Source organism: Cynocephalus volans, chromosome 14 (assembly GCF_027409185.1).
Source record: "Cynocephalus volans isolate mCynVol1 chromosome 14, mCynVol1.pri, whole genome shotgun sequence".
NCBI lineage: Eukaryota > Metazoa > Chordata > Mammalia > Dermoptera > Cynocephalidae > Cynocephalus > Cynocephalus volans.
The window spans coordinates 41,657,136-41,677,124 of NC_084473.1; the positions used below are offsets into that span (position 1 = coordinate 41,657,136).

The 19,989-nt window shown below is 35.9% G+C and overlaps 1 protein-coding gene across 8 annotated transcripts in view; it reads left to right on the forward strand.

Moving 5' to 3' along the window:
* PPM1B (protein phosphatase, Mg2+/Mn2+ dependent 1B) overlaps positions 1-19,183 on the forward strand; it is an 83,953-nt gene extending 64,770 nt beyond the window's left edge. For 4 of the 8 annotated variants that reach the window (XM_063078056.1, XM_063078059.1, XM_063078057.1 and 1 more), the window contains 3 exons: positions 5,585-5,696; positions 6,087-6,144; positions 15,320-16,378. In XM_063078056.1, the coding sequence (XP_062934126.1) occupies positions 5,585-5,696; positions 6,087-6,144; positions 15,320-15,625 (476 nt within the window). In that variant the 3' untranslated portion in view covers positions 15,626-16,378. Of the gene's footprint in view, positions 1-5,584; positions 5,697-6,086; positions 6,145-15,319; positions 16,379-17,433 lie in introns of those variants that run through there. The other 4 variants (XR_010021644.1, XM_063078063.1, XM_063078060.1 and 1 more) reach the window with 4 other exon arrangements.
* Positions 19,184-19,989: the final 806 nt, after the last annotated feature.

The following is a 19,989-nucleotide window of genomic DNA, read 5'->3' on the forward strand; positions in this document are numbered from 1 at the left end:
TGCTAGGGCTCTTAGGGTGCCCAGCCTCGTACAGTGGGGTCCAACTGTTTTGATAGGTACAAGGGGGTGAATGGGAATGACAGCGGCATTAACAAGGCGGAGATCTTGGACGAGACGAAAGGCGCCATTAGGTTTTTTTACAGCAAGTATGGGAGTATTGAAAGGGGAGCGAGTGGGATGGAGATACCCCTTTTTTAATAGGTCCTGAATGATGGGGCTTAACCTGAGGAGGGCTGTTGTGGTTAATGGATACTGAGACTGACAAATATATTTGGAGGTGTCTTTTAGTTTTATGTGTACAGGGGAACACTGGGCCAGAGCGGGGCTGGCAGTGTCCCAAACTGTGGGGTTAACAGGGTGTGTTAGCATGGGTAAGGACTTCTTCGGAGGGGTGGAATTAGTAGGATCTTGGGCTTGAACTAGCGCTAGGAGGAAGGAAACAGAGGAAGAGAAAGAGGACGGGGCAAAGTAATGGAGACTTGAAGCCGTGATAGAATGTCCCGACCCAACAAGGGGACGGGGCATTGTGGCATGACTAGAAAGGAATGGGAGAAAACAGATTGAGTGCAGCAGGTTAAAAGAGGGGTTTTTTGGGGAAAGATTTGTTTACCTCCTACTCCGACTATAGGAGAGCTGCTGGAGGTGGTGAGGCCTTTATATACCCTTAAGACCGAAAAGGTGGCTCCAGTGTCCAGGAGGAAAGATATTGGGTGGCTGTCCACAACCATGGATACCCTGGGCTCTTGCTTTGTTATAGAGATGGTCGGGAAGGGCCCAAGGCTCCGTCGGTCCTACTCAGCGAGGCCCACCGTAGGTGGTGTCCACGGTTCGGGGGACTGTGGGGCAGTTGGTCCCTCACCCCTTCGGGCAAAGGGGCAATCAGATCCCCAGTGTCCCTTCTTTTTGCATTTTGGACAAGAAGTGGTGGGTGGTCTGGGGGTGGGGCAAGCCTTTGCCCAATGCCCTTCCTTTCCACATTTAAAGCAGGCTCCAGGTGGAGGCTGAGAGGTGGAGGCTGTGGGAGGGTGCCCGGGGGGTTTGATAAGCTGGGCCAACATCTGGAAGTTGGCGTGGTCAGCCTTTTGTTTTCGACGATCCTTTTCCTCCTCCCGATTATGAAAAACCTTGAAGGCCACTGACAGGATTTCGGTCTGAGGGGTTGCAGGACCCTGCTCTAATTTTTTAAGTTTAGTTTTAATGTCGGGGTAGGATTGGGCCAGGAAATAGGTCATAAGGACATGCCGGCTGTCTTCTGAGTTGGGGTCTAAGTTAGTGTATTGTTGAAAGGCCTGAGTTAATCTATTGAGGAACTCGGAGGGAGTTTCCACCTGTTTTTGGACAATTTCTTGATTTTTTTTTGGAAATTGACGACCTTGCGAGCCGATTTTTTGAGGCCAATTATTAAGCAAGAGGCAAAATGGTCTCGAGCCTGGATTCCCTGGGCTGTGTTATAATCCCAATTAGGTTCCTGTTCTGGGACTGCTTGGGGGCCTGGCGAGTGATCTGGATTGGTACGATGGGTGTCAGTGGCATGGGTTTGGGCTGTATCCCAGACCCAGCGGTGTTCCTCGGGGAGGAGGGTATTGGCTAGGAGCATGAAGATGTCATGATGTGTGAGGCTGTAGGCCTGCAGGATCCATTGGAATTCTTTAATGTAGGTGGTAGGGTCGGTAGAGAAAGAGCCTAGTCTTTTTTCTAATTCTGTAAGGTCAGCTAGGGAAAAGGGAACATGGACCCTAACTACTCCTTCAGCCCCAGCTACCTCACGTAGTGGGGCGAGTTAAAGGGGCGGGGGGAGGTCCTCGGGAACGGGTGAAAGGGGGGCTTAGTGGATCAGGAGTAGGTGAGGGTAAAGACGGGGGAGTGGATGGCGCAGAAGGTGCAGAAGGTGACGCAGATGACGGGGGAGGAGGAGTTGATGCCGGAGGCACTGGGGGAGGAGGAGGTCGGTAGGGTGGGGGTTCATCAGCAGGGTCAAAGGTGGAAGAATCGAGGGGTGACTGAAGAGGGTTTACAGGCTAAAGGACTTGAGAGGGAGCACAGGAGGAGCAGAGGGTGGGGTTCTGAGCCAAGAGGTGAAAAGCCTCGATGTAGGGGATCTCCTTCCATTTTTTTAGGCGCTGGCAGTAGTTAAGGAGGTCTCAGAATGTTAGGATCTAGTATATGTGCTGCCGAAGCGAGCACAGAATGTTAGGATCTAGTGTGCCCTCAGGGGGCCATGTGTTTTGATTATCTAAAGGATAATAAGGCCAATCTTGTGTACAGAATTTGGTGAGGAGTTTGGGCTCAATATCCGGCACTGAAGAGGAGAGTCCCCTAGGGAGGAGGAGGAAGCGCCCATTCTGGTCTCTAAATGGGAATTTATACAGAAATCGGACAGAGATTTAGTGATAGGACAGATCCTTCGGCCGGTTGGGAAAGGCGGGATCCTAAAGGGTGTCCCCAGTAGGTCACGTCCCGGCAGGTTCAGGTACGAACCAGGAGGAGAGAAGGGAGGTGTGGGTCGTCACTCAGACCTCCACTTCTCTAGGGCAAAAGCCCGGTGCCTGAAGGAACCTAGCGCCAGGATTTTCTGGTTGGGTCCCGGACCCGGGAAGTGGAGAGAAGAGAGTGGTGGACAGGAGGGTGAAGGAGAGAACAGAATAGGGCTTTTAACCTCCAAAAATGAAAGTAAAAGTTTACCAGGGCTTTGGAACCTGTTATAGTTTGGGAATTTATGGTGGTCGTGAAGACCGTGGTGGGGTGGGGTATGGGCGTTACGGGCTACCGGATGATCTAGACTCCCCGTGGTAGCCTGAAAAAGGGCTGGTGCCCTTTAGGAAAGGGGGCTTACCTAATGATGAGCCGGTGGTGAGTGGAAGGAGCCAGCACCGAAAAGAATGGACGAGGGTGGACCGTCAATGGTGATCGGTGGAAGGGAGGCCGGTCCTGGCGGGACGGAGTTCCCGAGGGGCAACTTGGAAAGTGCTGCCACTGCGATTAGAAAAGTGTTACAGCTCGAGGGAGCCCTGAGGGGCGACTTGGAAGGTGTTGCCCCTGAGATCCAAAAAGTGTCGCCGCTCGAGAGAAGCGCCGTCCCAGGTTTCGGCACCAAATGAAAGGACGAGTCGACACCAGTTGATGATCCACCGGAGAGAGCTCGTTTATTAGGCAGCACACACACGTATATAGGGCTTTAAGGGAAGGCTGATTGGCTTAAAATACAATCCCTGCTTAGCATACCTCATGGGGCTTGGGGTGGGTGTGGCCGAGAAGGATCAGGGTGTGATCCCTTGGGGCATTTGGGTTCTTACAAATTTTCTCTTGTATAGTTTGTAACTTTCCAAAGTATATGTTATGTAGCGGATATGGCATATATGTAATATGACCTCTGGGGCTGTGAGAAATACTTGATTATAATCACTCAATTAGAAGACTTTAAATCATTGGCAAGTCTGCCTCTATAAAGCAGTTTGAGTTGGTACTTAACATTTAACTTCTTTTTTATGAGGCAGTGTTCTTCAGGAGCATTGTATTTCTGTTGGAGTTTTAAATCATGTAATCTGTCTGACATTAAATTTTGAGGTAAAAGTATTCTGATGTATCGGGTAAGTCTTTACATGTTTTTAGTGAGAGTAGACAGGCAGGAGAGGGAGGTATGATGTTAAGATAACCTAAATTGATTGATTACATAGTCTTTTTTTTTTTTTTCTTTTTTTTGGCGGCTGGTTGGTATAGGGATCCAAACCATTGACCTTGTGCTCTAACCAACTGAGCCAACCGGCCAGCCCCTGATTGATTAGATATTTAGTGAGTGCTTTTTACATATATTTGCTTATTCAATGTTTGTTGAACACTTGTGTTACCGAGCATATAGTGAAAAACAAATCTCCTGGAGTTTATATTCTCATAGAGACTGATAATTTTTTTAAATGGATGAGAAATAAAATAGAGGAAGCAGAGAGTAACAAGGAATGTTGGTTACAAAAGTCTCTTTGAGGAAGGACATTTGACCTGTGTATGGAGAGAGTAGGTATCTGAGGGAAGAGCATTCCAAGCAAAGAGAACAGCAAAGACTGAAGAGGGATGTGCTTAGTGAAAGTTAGAATGAGCCATTAGAAAAGCAGAAGAAGATTAAGACGAGTTGCTAGTAAGCCTATCATATAGCGTTGTGTAGACCAAACTGGACTTTATTCAAGTTGTGATGGAAATTCACTGGAAGATTTTAAGCACAAGACTGGCTTGATCTGACTTTTTTCCAAAGAATTTCTCTTAGTTACTATGTGGAAAAGAGATTGTAAAGAGGGGACAAGAGAAGCCAAGATACCAATTACAAATCATGCATTAATGCAGGTGGCAGATGATGGTGGTGAAATGGACCAGAACGGCACTAGTGGAAGGGTGTGAAAGTTGGTTGATAATGTGCTAGACTGTAGAGGTTCTCAGGGGAGATTTTGTCCCCAAGAGACACATGGCAATGTCTGGGAAGATTTTCGGTGTCTCAGCTGAGGTGGTGCCACTGGCATCCAGTGAGTAGAGGCCAGGGATGCTGCTTAACATCCTTTAGTACATAGAACACTCCCCACAACAAAAAATAGTCTGGTCCAAAATGTCAGTATTGTGAAGGTTGAGAATCCATATGCTATAGAGATAGAAGTCTAGGTAGAAATTTTACAGTCCTGCTTTCATGAAGCTTGCAGCCTGTGATAATACAGTAAACATCACGTATATGGGAGTATATAACAATATGGTATATACTACAGTATATGTATATCATGTATATGGAGTATATAGCAGTGTACCTACCCTAGTCTTCAGTTAGAGAAGGAAGGATTTGAGAGAGTGACATTTGGATTTTGCATCTTGAGGGCTGCTTAGGATGCTGCTTTTTGTTGTCTTAAAAGTAAGTTGTCATCCTTTGAATTTTGATGAGTTTATGTCTTGCCAATGTCCAAATAACCATGCTTTTAAAAAAAATCTATTTTCCATAAATTGTAAATAGACATAGGAAGTGTAAATTTTTTGTTTTAAGTATTAACAACTTATGTGATTTATTTTCCTTATTTATGTTAAGTAAATTGTTTTAGAACATGACTATTTAGGTACCAAAAAAACCTATAAAATTATTTTTAATTTTTTTCTTTTCCTTATAATCCTTATTCAGCCATTGCTTTTGTTTCCTGTAATTATGATATTAATAACTTTCATATCATTTTTACTTAAAATTAGATCAAAAGTGTTTTTCCATGTGCTATTACTATGTTTTTATAGGGATCGTTTTTAGTGATTATAAACCATTTCACCTAGTGGCTATGCCACAGTTTTCTTAACTCTTCGTTTATTGTTGGACATTTAATTTGTTCCAGATTTTGCTTTTATGAATTATGGTGGAATGAACATTTTATGAAAATAACTTTTGTATTACTTTTTATAATTCCTTGTGTATTGATGGTTTCATATTTTTAAAATTCCTTCTGTATTGATGGTAATGTTTGTTTTTTATATTTAAAAATAGGTACTGCCAAATAGTGCCTTTTGTTGCACTTCTTTGTGCGTACAAAGAAGTTATCACATTAATTTAGCAACTCCTTTTAAAACCCTACAGAAATTATGGAGAAGTCTGGTGAAGAAGGAATGCCTGATCTTGCCCATGTCATGCGCATCTTGTCTGCAGAAAATATCCCAAATTTGCCTCCTGGGGGAGGTCTTGCTGGCAAGTAAGTAGGACAAAAAGAGCAATTTTGAGTTCATTTATAATTGTTATTATATAATTTTGAGTAAGAAAACTTAAGTCGGAAGTACATCAGTTATTTAGAGATGAGATGGTTTGATGTTTCTTTTATTTAGAGGAGAACCTAAAACTTCATCTAAAAAAGATTTTTTTAAAGAGGAATTATACTCTTTGAGGATAAAATCGGTTCTTTCCTTGCTAAGTGAGAACAAGTAAATTGTGCAGAATCAAATTCTGAGTGAAATGTAGAAGAAACTGTGTTCTTAGCAAGTATTTAGTGTGGCAGTTAATTATTTAGTGTAGTCAAGATGAAGTATATAAATACAAGCTTAAAATTGTATGTAATTGAATAAAACTAAAGCATAATTTTTTTTAGGCGCAATGTTATTGAAGCTGTTTATAGTAGACTGAATCCACATAGAGAAAATGATGGGGTAAGTTTTATTTTATTTCCTAACCATTTGAAGTAATTTTATAGTATAAATACTAGATATGAATACATTCACATAATGAAGTCTATAATAAATTATTACTGCTTTTCATTTTAAGGAATCAGTTAAATTTTAAGGAAATGTATTGAAATGGAGGTAGAGATAAAGTTCTGTTTTGTAGATAGCTTTGTTGTCACTTTCTGGGCATCAAATAACCTTTTTGTTTGGGCTGTCCTCACTTTCTCCCTGTATGTCTGCTTTTCCTTCCCCTTTTCCCTTAAACCTTAATTTTGAGGTAAGAATGTGCTTTTAAATATCTCAATTTCTCCTCCATCAGGCTGCCACAATCAGCAGAAGTTAGTGATAGTGAGTTATTTTAACGACCAGACCTTTGAGTGCCCCTGTGTGCCCAGGGAATACGTGAGGATAATTTCTTTCTAATATTATTGTTGTATTATGGGTATATGAGTATTGAACTGAGATAACCATTTCTATTGTACCCTGCTGTGCTTCATCAGAGCAAAATTCTTTATTCCTTTACCTTTTATTTTGCTGTCCTTCGAAATACTGATGAGGTGCCAGCTGCTCCTCTACATAGTTTTGTTTTTGTACTAGTACCAGGACATAAAAGTGTCTTTTTAAAAAAAAAAAATTTTACTCTGTTTCAAAGTCAGCAATTCAAGTAAGTATTTTCTTATAGGGTTTTCAAGTTTTTAGAAATCTAAAAGTGAATTAAAAATTAATTTTTAGGGCCGGCCCGTGGCTCACTCGGGAGAGTGCGGTGCTGATAACACCAAGGCCCCGGGTTCGGATCCCATATACGGATGGCCGGTTCGTTCACTGGCTGAGCGTGGTGCTGACAACACCAAGTCAAGGGTTAAGATCCCCTTACCGGTCATCTTTAAAAAAAAAAAAAAATTAATTAATTTTTAATATGTATGCTTTAAATCTTTAAGAGAAACCAACTTAATAATGAAATTTTTTTGAGAAGAAATCTTGGCAGATCTTGAGAGAGACGGTAGCCATTGGGTAGAAATTAAGTATCATCTCAATTGCATTGTTTTTTAGGATTCATTATTGCTTTTTTGTTTGTTTGTTTTGGCGGCTCGCTGATATGGGGATCCGAACTGGTGACCTTGGTGTTATAAAGCTGCTGCTCTAACGAGCTGAGCTAACCTGTCAGCCCCCAGGATTCATTACTGCATAGCAATGTAATATAAGTTCTTTTTCTTTTTTCTTTGGTGACTGGCCGGTACAGGGATCCAAACCCTTGACCTTGGTGTTACAATGCCACTCCAAGCAACTGAGCTAACTGGCCAGCCAGTTCTTTTTCTTAACAAAAAAGTTATCCTGGAAAAAAGGAAAATTTCACAATTAATACAGTTTTAGTGAGTTGAATAAAAGTGATACTATATATTGCTAATAACAGAATTTATGTCTTGGTCTAGAGCAGTGATTCTGAGTCTTTTTTTGTGGCAGAACCTCAAAGTATTAAGAATCGTATCCAAAGCTGTTAAAAATTAATTTAAAAATAAAATTATGGTATGGGATACATTCAGAGAACCCTCAGTAAAACAAATGAGTATAGGATGTTGATGAGTAAGACGGTGTTAATGTGGGAGGTGCAGAGAAGAAAATCTCACCTCTTTGGTTTACAGGTTCTGCATGGCCTTTCCCACCTTGGTTAGAGGAAATAAGCCCTCAGAATAGTTGTTGATCCATTATTAGGCATAGAAGTACTCCATTTCCACAGGTGTTTCAAAATGCAACCCTGGTGTATTCGTCTTAAAAAAATAAATTATTACATCTTGCTGAATTGCATGGTCCATCAAGAAAATGGTCTGTTTTACTCCAAACAAGATTTTTAAAATGTTTAATTACCTGAATTTCTGTTTAAGAAATATCAAGGATGACTGTTAAAATTTTTTTAAAGAGAAAATAATCACACATAATAGCTACATACACAGTGAATAAATAGGCAACAGACCAATTGCCCAAGTATGACTATACAAATTTATAATATACATAGTTACCTTTATATATAAGCTTTCTGTTACTATCACCAAATCAGACACTGACAGTCTACCATGTAGTGAATCGATAGAGGGAGTAGAGACTGCAGTACATAAAGCATGGTCCCATCTTTATGCCTAGTGCAGCTTACAATGTAGGTGTAAACACAAGTTAAATTATAAAAATATTTCACATAGTTAGTAAAGAACAAAAGAATTGATAATAACACCAAGGTCAAGTGTTTAGATCCCTTATTGGCTAGCCACCAAAAAAAAAAAAAAAAAAAAAAAAAAGAAATGATAAAATGTAGAAAGTGGGTAATTGCCATGTAATTATACAGTTATTGCTGTGAAAGTTCAGCAGAGAAGGGAAAGTCAGTTTCTCAGAGAAAAGATGAGATTTGAAGAATGATTTGAATGGCAAAAATGAGATAAGGAGAATGACATTTCAAGTTAACAAGAGAGGCAGTAACAAGATATGTTTGGGGAAGAAAAAAGACATCTTTTTGGTTAGAGCAGTGAACTCCTGTGGTGAAAATAGAATTTAGGTTGCAGAGGTATTTGATAAGAAATTGGCCTTTTGAACTTTATTTTAGAGTGAAGAACTTTATTTTAATCTGTTAGAAACATTAGCAATGTTAGTTTAAAGAGGTGCTGGAAGTCAAGTAGTTGTGAAATAACTGCAGAGATTAAATGGTAAGCATACATTCATTATTTAGATATATAAATTAGAGAAACTCCCCTATTTATTATAAAAAGTGACTTTGCAGCCCAGAATCCTATTTTGGGAAACATACCCTTTCAGAATAATCATTACCTTAGAAATTGTTGAACCACAGTCATGAAATGTACTTAAAAATACAAAAGAAGCAGAGGGAAAGAAGAAAAGATAGATATTTAATTAAATTCTTAGCTCTTACCTTTCACCGACTATAGCAATGAATTAGGCACAGATGTGTTCCATAAATGCTTCTTGACTTAAAGGTCTCCATAGTGTGGAAGATGTTGCTAGGAGGTACAGTGGCAGGAGCTGGTAGTTAACTTTCAGGGTGGGAAAGATGAAAGTGTGGTAGAAATATGGAAGAGGAGAAAGATGGAAAGTATTATAAAAATTAAGTTTTTAAATAATGAAAATAACTTTTTGTTTAGATATAAAACAAGAGTGCTAGAGTGAAATCAGATTTTTTTAGACTCCTAAAATGTCTGCTTTATATCAGAGAGTTGTTCTGTAAATGCTTAGAAGTAGAACCATTAGAAATAGGGATTTATTGATTTTTCCTTTATTTAAAGCCAAATCTTTTAAGTTAATGTACTTTAAAAAGCCATGTTGAGTATAAGTCAGGAATTAAATAATTTCCCAAAAATTCACTAGGGGAATCTTCTCAAGTTGTTTATTAAATTTGTTTTTAGTTCAACTTTTTGGAATATGTTCAGTCTTCTAAGTGCAAGCAATATTGATGTTTTGTCAACCTTTAAAATAAATCTTTGGAAAAGAGTCTAGCAGGAATTCTTAATCAAGGGGTTCATGAATCCCCAGAAATTTGAAAGTACATTTATTTATGTCTGTACATATGCATTCTTTAACAATGAATATGTATGTGATTTTGATTGGTTTTTCAAAGGTTTCTATGACCCCAAAGAATAATTCCCTAGAGGACTCCTACATCCATTAAAAATTCTCCAGAAAAAATAAAACTACGTTTTGCTAGAAGTTTTTCTTTTATTAGGCAGGGCTCTGAAATCACACTCCTTTCCTTTTTCTAAATGCTAGTTTGTGTTTTATAACTAGAATATAAATTCTGTGAGATCTGGGACTTCACCTGACTTCTTTATTCCCATAGTCCATGCACACCTACAACAATTCTGACATATGGTGAGAGCTCAATAAATACTTGTTGAATAGAAAATGTTTATATTTATTCATTTCTAGTAGTTTGCTTAAAGACTGTCCTTAAGTTATATATTTTAAAAAAACAATTTGAGGTTGTTAATTGGTATGAAAGTCTATTTTATAGCTTTGTATTTTCCATGCAAAAATTTAAGTTCTCCCCTCAAAGAAGACTCATAATGCTTTTGAATTAGTATATCTCTGATCAAGTATGTAAGTTGATGATTTCTAAGTGTAAAGGAGGATCTTGCATTTGCCCAACTCCTACTTGTGCCAAGCTATATATATATATATAAACCATATATATATATAATATAGGTAATCTCATATAATATGTAATCTCCTCAGCACCCTTCTTTTACACATGAGACTAAGAATCAGCGAGAAAAAGTAGCTTGCATAAGCCACAAAGCTAAAGAAATCATGTAGACAGAATTTGAATCAAGCTGACTCCAAAACCTATTCTCACTATGCTCTTCCACGCACCTCTCTAAGATAGATATTATGAATGTTCGTACCCTACCTTTATCTACCATCCAAGAAAAATCATTTTCTGTTCTGTGAAAACTCATGTTTAATAGTCCTAAGATACGCTGTTTCTAGTGAGGAATGTTTTATAAAGTTGTTGAAACTAAGCAATCAAACCCAGTTCCTTGTCAGTTATTCATTTTAATACACACTTTTATTTATTCTAATCCAAAAACTTTTAAAGCCCAAATAAATCACCATATTGTTTTTACATTATTAAGTTTTATGTGCAACTTTCTTTTCTATTTTACTCCAGACAGATAATTGCAGTAGACATAGCTGCTTTTATGTTTTTATATCACAGTTTTTAGGGTTATTTGAATACTAGTTTTTTCTTCTTTTTTTAAGTGTTGGTCAGTAAGGGGAACCAAACTTATGACATTGGTGTTATAAGGCTGCACTCTTAACTAACTGAGCTAACCAGCCAGCCCTCAGGAGCTCTATTTAAAAAAAAAAAAAAAATTGCTGCAAATAAATGTTAGCTACTTAAATTTTATTTTTTAAATGTGTACCCCTCTCCCCCACTGTTTGTTCCCTGCTTGATTTATCCACATTCCTATGTCTTATTTGGTATAAGACAGTATTTTCATAATGAGAGGTTTGGGGTTTTTTTTTTTTTCCTTTTTTATTTAATTCCTTAAAAAAATTTTTTTGGTCCACTTTTTTACCTTTTTAAAATTTTATTTATTAATTTTGAGATTTGATTTTTAAGCTGGGTTGTTGGTCTAGCTGACAGGAGAACCTTCAAAACAAAAACTGGGGAAGAAAGTCCTAAATTCTTATCTCATCCAGTGCCTTGAATTTTTTTAACATAATAACTTTAAACATTCATCTAAATAGATTTTTTAATCAACGTGACTAGTGTCCTATACTTTTATTAATCTTTATCAAGGAATACATTATGGGCTTCAATATGAAATAATCTGTTATAGTTCTACAATAATTTTCACCAGTAATTCTTTTGTATGCATCTATTTATACGGAGCACTTCCTGTGCACAAAAACTGTTATTCACAGTAATGTATTCAGTAGTTCATTCAGATGGACATTGGTGTTAAGAATGCCTGTACACAAATCTAAGCTCTGCCACTTATTAGCACTGTCACCCTGATAAACAATTTATATCTCTTAGTTTCCTCACATATAAATGAAAGTTGTAGTGCGTATTTCATAGGGTACCTGTGAGAATTAAATGAGATTATGTGTATATCAAGTTCTTAGCACAAGTGTTAATTTTCTTTCCTTGGTGGTAGGAGGATATAGAAAGGAATATGAAATTATCTTTATACTCAAAGAGTTTCCGGTCTAACTGGAGACACTTGTGAACGGTTGCAAAGTAGAGTTAATTGCTATAATAGATGTGTAAAAATTGATGAGCTCAATTGTATGAGTTAAGGTAAAGAAAGTGCAGGAGCCTAGATAATAGTTTCCTCTTCTGATATTAATGAAAGCCCGATGAGAGAGTTATGTAATAATATTTTGAAAAATCAAATGTAATGTCTGGGGAAGAGGTTTCAGCCATCCGTTGTCTATCTAGCACAACTGGGAAAATGTAATTCATCCTGAGATAAAAATGATTCTTAAGTGTGGTCATTAGCTAAAGTTTTTTTCAATTCAGAGCCTCTGGGATACCAGCTACTATAAATTTGTCTCTACTTGATTTACTGGTTTGGTTTAGCATGTTTTTTTTTAAAAAAGCAACTACTTTTTCCCAACTACCACTACTATAACAATTCACAGAAAAATAGATGATTACTGTAATAATAAAGGTGTCAACTGGAGAGTGAGAGGTGCTTTATCTGTTGAATCCACTAAAATTGACCCAAACACAACAAATGTAATGACCTTTGATTCACTGTTATCACTAAGTTCAAGTAGAATTCTTACTATTAAGTGTATATCAGTGAATTTTAGCCCTGGCTGTATATCAGACTTACCTGGCAGGCTAGAAAAACAACCCAGATCTACTGAATATATATATCTTGAAATGGAACTTCGGCATGTGTATAATTTTAAAAGCTCCACAGGTGAATCTGGTGTGAAACAAAGTTTGATAATTCTATGTGTAAGTCAAGTATTCATTTGAAGCAGATTTCTTATATTTATATATATTTAATTTTTTTTGCTGCTGGCCAGTATGGCAATATGAACCCTTGATCTTGGTGTTACAACACCATGCTCTAGCTGACTGAGCTAACTGGCTAGTCCTTTGAAGCAGATTTTGTTTCATCAGTGTCGTACAGAAATTTTTGTTTCAAATAAAAAGGGAGGTGAGTTGGGGGGGGTTTGGTTTGGGGGTTTTTGTTTTTGTTTTGAGGGTGTGTGTGGGGGGGCCCACTGTTAAAAGTTTTTTGTGGCTCAGGTGGTTAGCACATAGCCTTGTAAAACCAAGGTCAAGAGTTCGGTTCCCGTAATGGCCAGCTGCCAGAAAAAAGAAAAAGGTCTTAGAAAATTTCCTTTTGGTGGAAGGCCCGATTAAAGACTGGCAAGGTTTATAATTGGAGTGCATTTATCTCATTGTTCCATCCTTAACCCTTCCTGTATAGATTAAAATGAGAAACTTCATTTAGGGAAACATGCTAAGGGGGGAAAGGTAAGAGAAAATAAGAAAAGTCTTAAAGGAGACTTTTAAGGGGGAGAAAATAAGAAAAGTCTTAAAGGAGAGCATATTTTATCGTGTTCTTTCTGCAGAATAAATTTTCCAAATTAAAAACAAAGTTAATTTGACATGTAATGTGCTTGTTGTAGAAAACTCAAAGAGAATAAGGCATCCTTGACTCCACTTACCCATTATCATTGTTATTTTATTGCTGTATTTCCTTTTTTCCCAGCCATTTTACATATCCTAAAATTAACAGATACACAGATATACACGTACCCAAAAAACACAGGCTGTACTCAGTGTCATCTTTTGCTTTTTGCCATGAGGGCACTTTTTTTCTTTTAAGCACTCAAGTGCTCTCATTTTTCTAATAAACATTTCAGTTTATTATGTGGTTTTATTAGTCTTACCTTTGTTCCAGAATTATAAGGCAATAGTCTTCAAGGATGATTAAGAGTTTGTGTCAGATCACCTGCATCAGTGAACTTTTCTGCATTTCCTTTTCCCAACACTTTATGCTGAAAATTTCCAAACACAGAAAAATTGAAATAACATATTGAATGCTTGTATACCTTCTACCTAAATTCAACAATTGTTAAATTTTGTTGTAGTTTCTTTATCTCTCTTTATATGTGCATGTGTGTATATATACACTATTTTTTTCTTTTTTTGGCTAAACTCTTTCAAAGCAGATTGCAGACATCATAATATTTTACCTCTGAATATTTTGGCATGCAGCTCTCAAGAATAAGAACATTTTTCTACATAGCTGTAATACCGTTATCATACCTAATAAAGTTAGTAATAAATTTTACAATGTCATCTAATATCTAGTCCAAATTTCCCTGTTTGTCCCTAGAATGACTATTTTGAATCATGGACTAGTCAGGTTAAGTCATCAGTCAAGCACATTAAACAAGTCTTTTTTTTTTTTTTTTTTTTTTTTTTTTTAATAAAACATGACCAGTAAGGGGATCTTAACCATTGACTTGGTGTTGTCAGCACCACGCTCTCCCAATTGAGCTAACCGGCCATCCCTATATAGGGATTCGAACCTACGGCCTTGGTGTTATCAGCACCATACTCTCCCAAGTGAGCTACGGGCCGGCCTCCTAAACAAGTCTTTAATGAAGCCCCCCACCTTTTTTTTTTTTTCCTTAATGCTGACTTGAGTGTCTGAGCCAGGTTTTTAAAGGATGTCCTACAACTCTGTATTCATATGATTGTTTTCTCATGGTGTTGTTTAACTTGATCCTCTATTCCTGTTTCCCTGTAAACCTGCAATTAGCTTTATTAGATTCACATTAAACATTTTTGGCAAGAATACAGGATATGGCTCTGTACTTCATAATGTATCACATCAGGAGGCACATATGTGAGGTTGTCTTGATTTTAGTCTATCAGCTTAACTTTGATCAGCTTGTCTGATTAGAGCTTGTTCTGCTAACAGGATTAATTAGTTACTGTTGTAGGAACCTGTAGATTTTCCAAAATTTAATAAAAGGATTTGAGTAGTTTACTGTTCATATAACCATTAAAATAATTTGTCTGTTTTCATCTAGAGATTTTTTATTAAAATATTTAAGGGCAAAAAGTAAATAAAATTTTTATCCATGGAAGCTTTACTATCTCACAAAAATCCACAGTTTAAATTTACATAGTTTTACATTTTGTATCTCCTCTCCTACTTACCATTTGGCAGAAATGATGAAGAAACTAATGTTCTGATGGCCCACTTTTCTGTCCTTTTCCTATCGCTTTAAACACTAATTTCCTTTTCTACTAAATCATTATAGCCAGTTACTTTTTTTTTTTCCCTTAACTCAGTCAGTTTTAGTTTTAGGAAATGCTTGTGTTGCTGTTGAATTTTTAAAGCAGAGTAAATTTCAGGTTAAATTTTTATGGCAATGTGAAATAAGACAAACTAGTTAATGATAATCTGCTAAAAATAACTTGAGATATTACAATTGGAAGTTTTTATTAATTGACACAGGTAAGAATTGATTCTTATTTAATAAAATGTGCTCATGCTTAGACTGTATTACTCATGGTAGAGAAATTAGTGAGTGTTTTGCTGTAATATGTTATGAAATACATGTGATATCCTAGTTTGTCTACTGACACTGGGGTCTTGAATCTTAAAAAAAGGCCTCCGATGAAGCAGAGGAAAGTGGATCACAGGGGAAATTGGTGGAAGCTCTCAGGCAAATGAGAATTAATCATAGGGGAAACTACCGACAACTTCTGGAGGAGATGCTGACTAGTTACAGGCTAGCTAAAGTAGAGGGAGAAGAAAGCCCTGCTGAACCAGCCGCTACAGCTGCTTCTTCGAACAGTGATGCTGGAAACCCAGTGACAATGCAGGAAAGCCATACTGAATCAAAAAGTGGTCTGGCTGAATTAGACAGCTGTAATGAAGATGCAGGGACAAAGATGAGTGGTGAAAAAATATGACTTTCCTTTTTGGTAAAATTTTTGTGATCTTTGATTTGATGGTTTTTACTTAGGAAGTATAATGTATGCATTTATATAATCATTTTGTTATTTGAATCTTGGAAAACTAGTTTTATTATATTCATATAGCCTTGTTTTTTAAAAAGGCCTTTGCATACACCTTTATGAGATAGTTTAAAATTGAATATTTATAGTACTTTGAATTTAATGAAAGTATATGTCATTTCACATTGTATGCCAGTAATTAGGCTACCAGTTACTAAAGTCAGTAGTTAAATTCATACTAGATAGGATTAGAGATTACTGATTAGAGAGATTACAATACATTGTGGAAAACTTGTTAATGTAGAATTATACTACTTCATATTATTTTACATATTAATTACACCCATAGTTAGCTTTGTAATAAGTTTGTGTTTTTCTTTAATAATTTTAGTTCTTCAAAGAATGGCTAATGCTGGCCTGTAATTTTTCTTTCAAGGATGATAATTTGTGTGTTTGATTTGTTTATATTTTACATCTCTGTAGTTTTGTTTTTAGAAGTTGTGAGATATTGGATGTGTGGTTATTTTTCCTTTCTCTGTATTCTTGATAAAACAATTTTTGAAAAAGACCTGTGTATTATTCATACAGCTTTGGTTTGTACATTCTGTATAGCCGGACAACACACATCAAAATGTATGTCAACCAAGTGTTTAGAATGAAATTATAAGTGTTTAAGTCCTAATAAAGCATGTGATGTGGAATAATCTATGCATGTTGTACTTATTTTTGAATTAATTTTTTTTTAAACAACTAGATTTGGTATATTGGAAAAATCCCATTAGAAATTTGTATGTATCTAAAATTTAGTACACTTCTGGCTTAGCTTTTTTCATTAACAAAAAAGAAAAAAATTTAGTATAAAAATACATAAGCTTTGCTTACTCAAAGTAAATCTATTCTGTCTCATCTCCTTTTTGTAGTATAAAATACTAATCTTTGGACAGTATGGGCACACATAGACACAGAAAATTGCCAAGATGAACATTTTAAAGATTGCAATATTGTGAATTTTGTTAAAAGTATTCATCGGTTATTAATAGATACAAGAATTATGGGCTATTTTAAAAATAGTGGCAGATGTGAGTTTGTTTTTGTTAAAACAGATTTTTAAATTACAAATAGCTGTTAATCATATAGGGGAAACTTTTTTATTTTATTTTTTATTTATTTATTTATTTATTTTTTATTTTTTTAAAAGATGACCAGTAAGGGGATCTCAACCCTTGGCTTGGTGTTGTCAGCACCACGCTCAGCCAGTGAGCAAACCGGCCATCCCTATATAGGATCCGAACCCGTGGCCTTGGTGTTATCAGCACCACACTCTACCGAGTGAGCCACAGGCCGGCCTGGGGGAAACTTTTTTAAAACAATTATTTGTGACTGTAGAACATTCACTTTTCTTCTTCATGTTTATATTTTATATAATGTGTCTGAAGTTGCTTAAGGTACCATAAATTGAAACTTTCGAATATTCGTATGTTGTAGCTGATGTTTTGATCTATTTTTCCAATGCCAGAATATTATGTAAGTGGTTTGAGAAAGAGGAAAACATTTGGTGGAAAGGGGAGGAAAAACCCAACCAGTTATCTATCTATAAGATATGTGTATACACACAATATAAAATACACCTCTCTATAAAAGTACCTTTTCAGACAAAGAAAGGAAGGTAATTTGTTCATCTAATTTTGTTTTCTTTTGAAATTCACTCCAACCTGGAAGTGGTATAGGTAAATAATAATATTCTTCCTTTTCTCTTCCTGTAGGGTGCTGGAGATCTAGAAGACCCATGGTAGCCTTATAAACCTTCTAAAATGCTTTTGATTCTGAAAATTGGGGGAAAAAACTTTTAATCACAATTTTCTTCAATACAAGGGGAAAATATTCTTGTGGATTCCCAACGTTTTGTGATATGAGCAGAAAATCATTAGCATTTACCATCATTTGTTCATATTTGTGTTTTCTGATAATTGCCACTTGTAGCACTGCCTGTACTACAGTATTTTTTGCTAACCTCAGGCATACTGGTTACATATGTATTGAACTTTTGGCCCTAGAAACCAATGAGTTATTTCACCACAAAGCAACAAATGTTCCTGAGGTGCATGGGGATATAGTTAGCTATACTCTGAAGATACATTATGGGTTTTTTTGATTTGTTTTTTTAAACAAAACACACAACATATAAGCATGTAAAAGTAAAGAATTGTATGAGATATTCCTTTTTTCAGTTCACCAAGTTGGAAGCCTTTTGCAGGTCTGTGGCTTGGAATGTCAGTTGAGCAATTTAATATAGGATATGTATTTATTATTAATTGTTATTTAATTTTTTTCCAGTTTTACCTGTATTACCAAACTGGGTTCTACAATAATGTCCAAACAGTAATGTTGCCTTGTTTCAGGATAAAGTGTATTTGGCAATAATATTATAAACCCTTACAAATTTTTATGCATGTATCTACTACGTCCTTCAACTCTCACTAGAAAATCTTTTGAAACCAAATGAATTTAATTTATGGCTATTTATAATTTGCTTTGACATCTCACTGCTGCAAATTTTTTTAAATGATCAGATTTGCCTTTATAAATAATGTAAATTGTGATTTTTGTGTTACATGTGGGTTTCTATAGTTTTAATTTTTTCAGCTTTTAAGATACAACAAGTTTTGTGTAATTTGGTATAACTTTTAGTCATTTATGTTATTTTAAAACTCAGAATATCACATTGAAATTACTATAAATACATTTAAAATTATCTATTTTAGATCTAAGAAAATATTACAGAGATATTTTCATGGGTTCAGTAACCTTTCATTTTATAAAAACATTGGGCACGGTACAGAGTGGCTGTCACATAAGGTACTTGAAGATTATTAGTTTAATTCTATTTTTACAATAACCTTGAATTCTTTTGAGTTTTGCATGTATTAAATTCAATTAATGCTAAACATGAAGAGTAAAGTATTTATCTAAAAGAAGTTATTGGGATAGGAGAAGTGATGAATGTGTCCATTTGTACATGGTTTACATGTTGTGGATGCTTTGTAAACTTTTTTTATATGTTAATTGCCCTCGTGTGTAGTTAAAATGAGGCATCATCTGGTCCTGTGTGAAATGGAATTCATGGTATTTTCTGTAACATTTTCCTGAAGCTGTTTTTAGAGAGCCACACATTTGAATACAGACAGCTTTCCTGATCATTTGATTAATTGTGCACCTGATTTTTGGTCTAAAAGGAATTATTGCCACAATATATTTTATTTATTCTTTAGATTTTAGCCTTGTAAGTTAAAGTGCTTTTCATGATGTTAAAAGCTATTTGTCCCTTTACTGGGTTTTGAGGGTTTTGTTAAAAGATAGGGAATTAAGAATGCAGAAATGGTTTATTGTTCAAACTGTCCACTCTGATCCAACCCTGTACTGATAGTACCTTTCCAGTATGATATTGTGATGTTTCATACAATGCAGTGAACATAACCAACTTGTTACCTAAATAAAGAATTGATAAAAACTGTGTGACATTTTACTATTTGGTATGATTTTCAAAAATAAAAATCCAGTTTTGAATGTTATTTTAAACACTTTATATATTAGCATACTTGTGAAAATTTTCATAAAAAACCATGTACGTAGATGAAATATAACTCCAAAGTAGAATTAACCAAACTGTATAAGACAGTACTAATTAACCCCTTCTCCACTCCAAAAACATTTTTTATACTACTTTTCTAACCTGTCTTTTTCAGAGGTATTAGTGGCCCTTGAAATACAAATAAGGTATGAGTTAGCAAAGGAAAAACCCATGTTCACTGTTTACTTGTCTGAATTACCCAGTCTGTCTGTTCTCAAACATTTTGGTCTCTGGACTCATTTATCCTAAAGAAATTTCGATTTTGTGGGTTGTACTTGTATCTGTTGATAATTTACTACATTAGAAATTAAAACAATTTTTAAATAACTGCTTTAATTCATTAAATAACAAAACCATTACCTGTTATAAAATTTTTATGAAAAATAATTATTTCCTAATACTAAAAAATGTAGTGTATAAAGTGGCTGGATTCTCATATTTGCTTCTTCATTCAATCTGTTTTAATGTGGCAAAATGGTTGAAGTATATAAAGAAATCTGGCCTCACAGACATGTAGTTGGAAGAGAGGAGTATTTTAGTAGCTTCAGGTAATTTTGGTTATCAGGACTTGACAACTGTTTGTTTCTTGATGGTTAGTTGCATTGTGAAATCTGAAACCTCAAAGAACTTCTTGGGTCTGTCTTGCATTCTGAATGGATCTTCTACCTATGCATGATTTTGTGACATCATG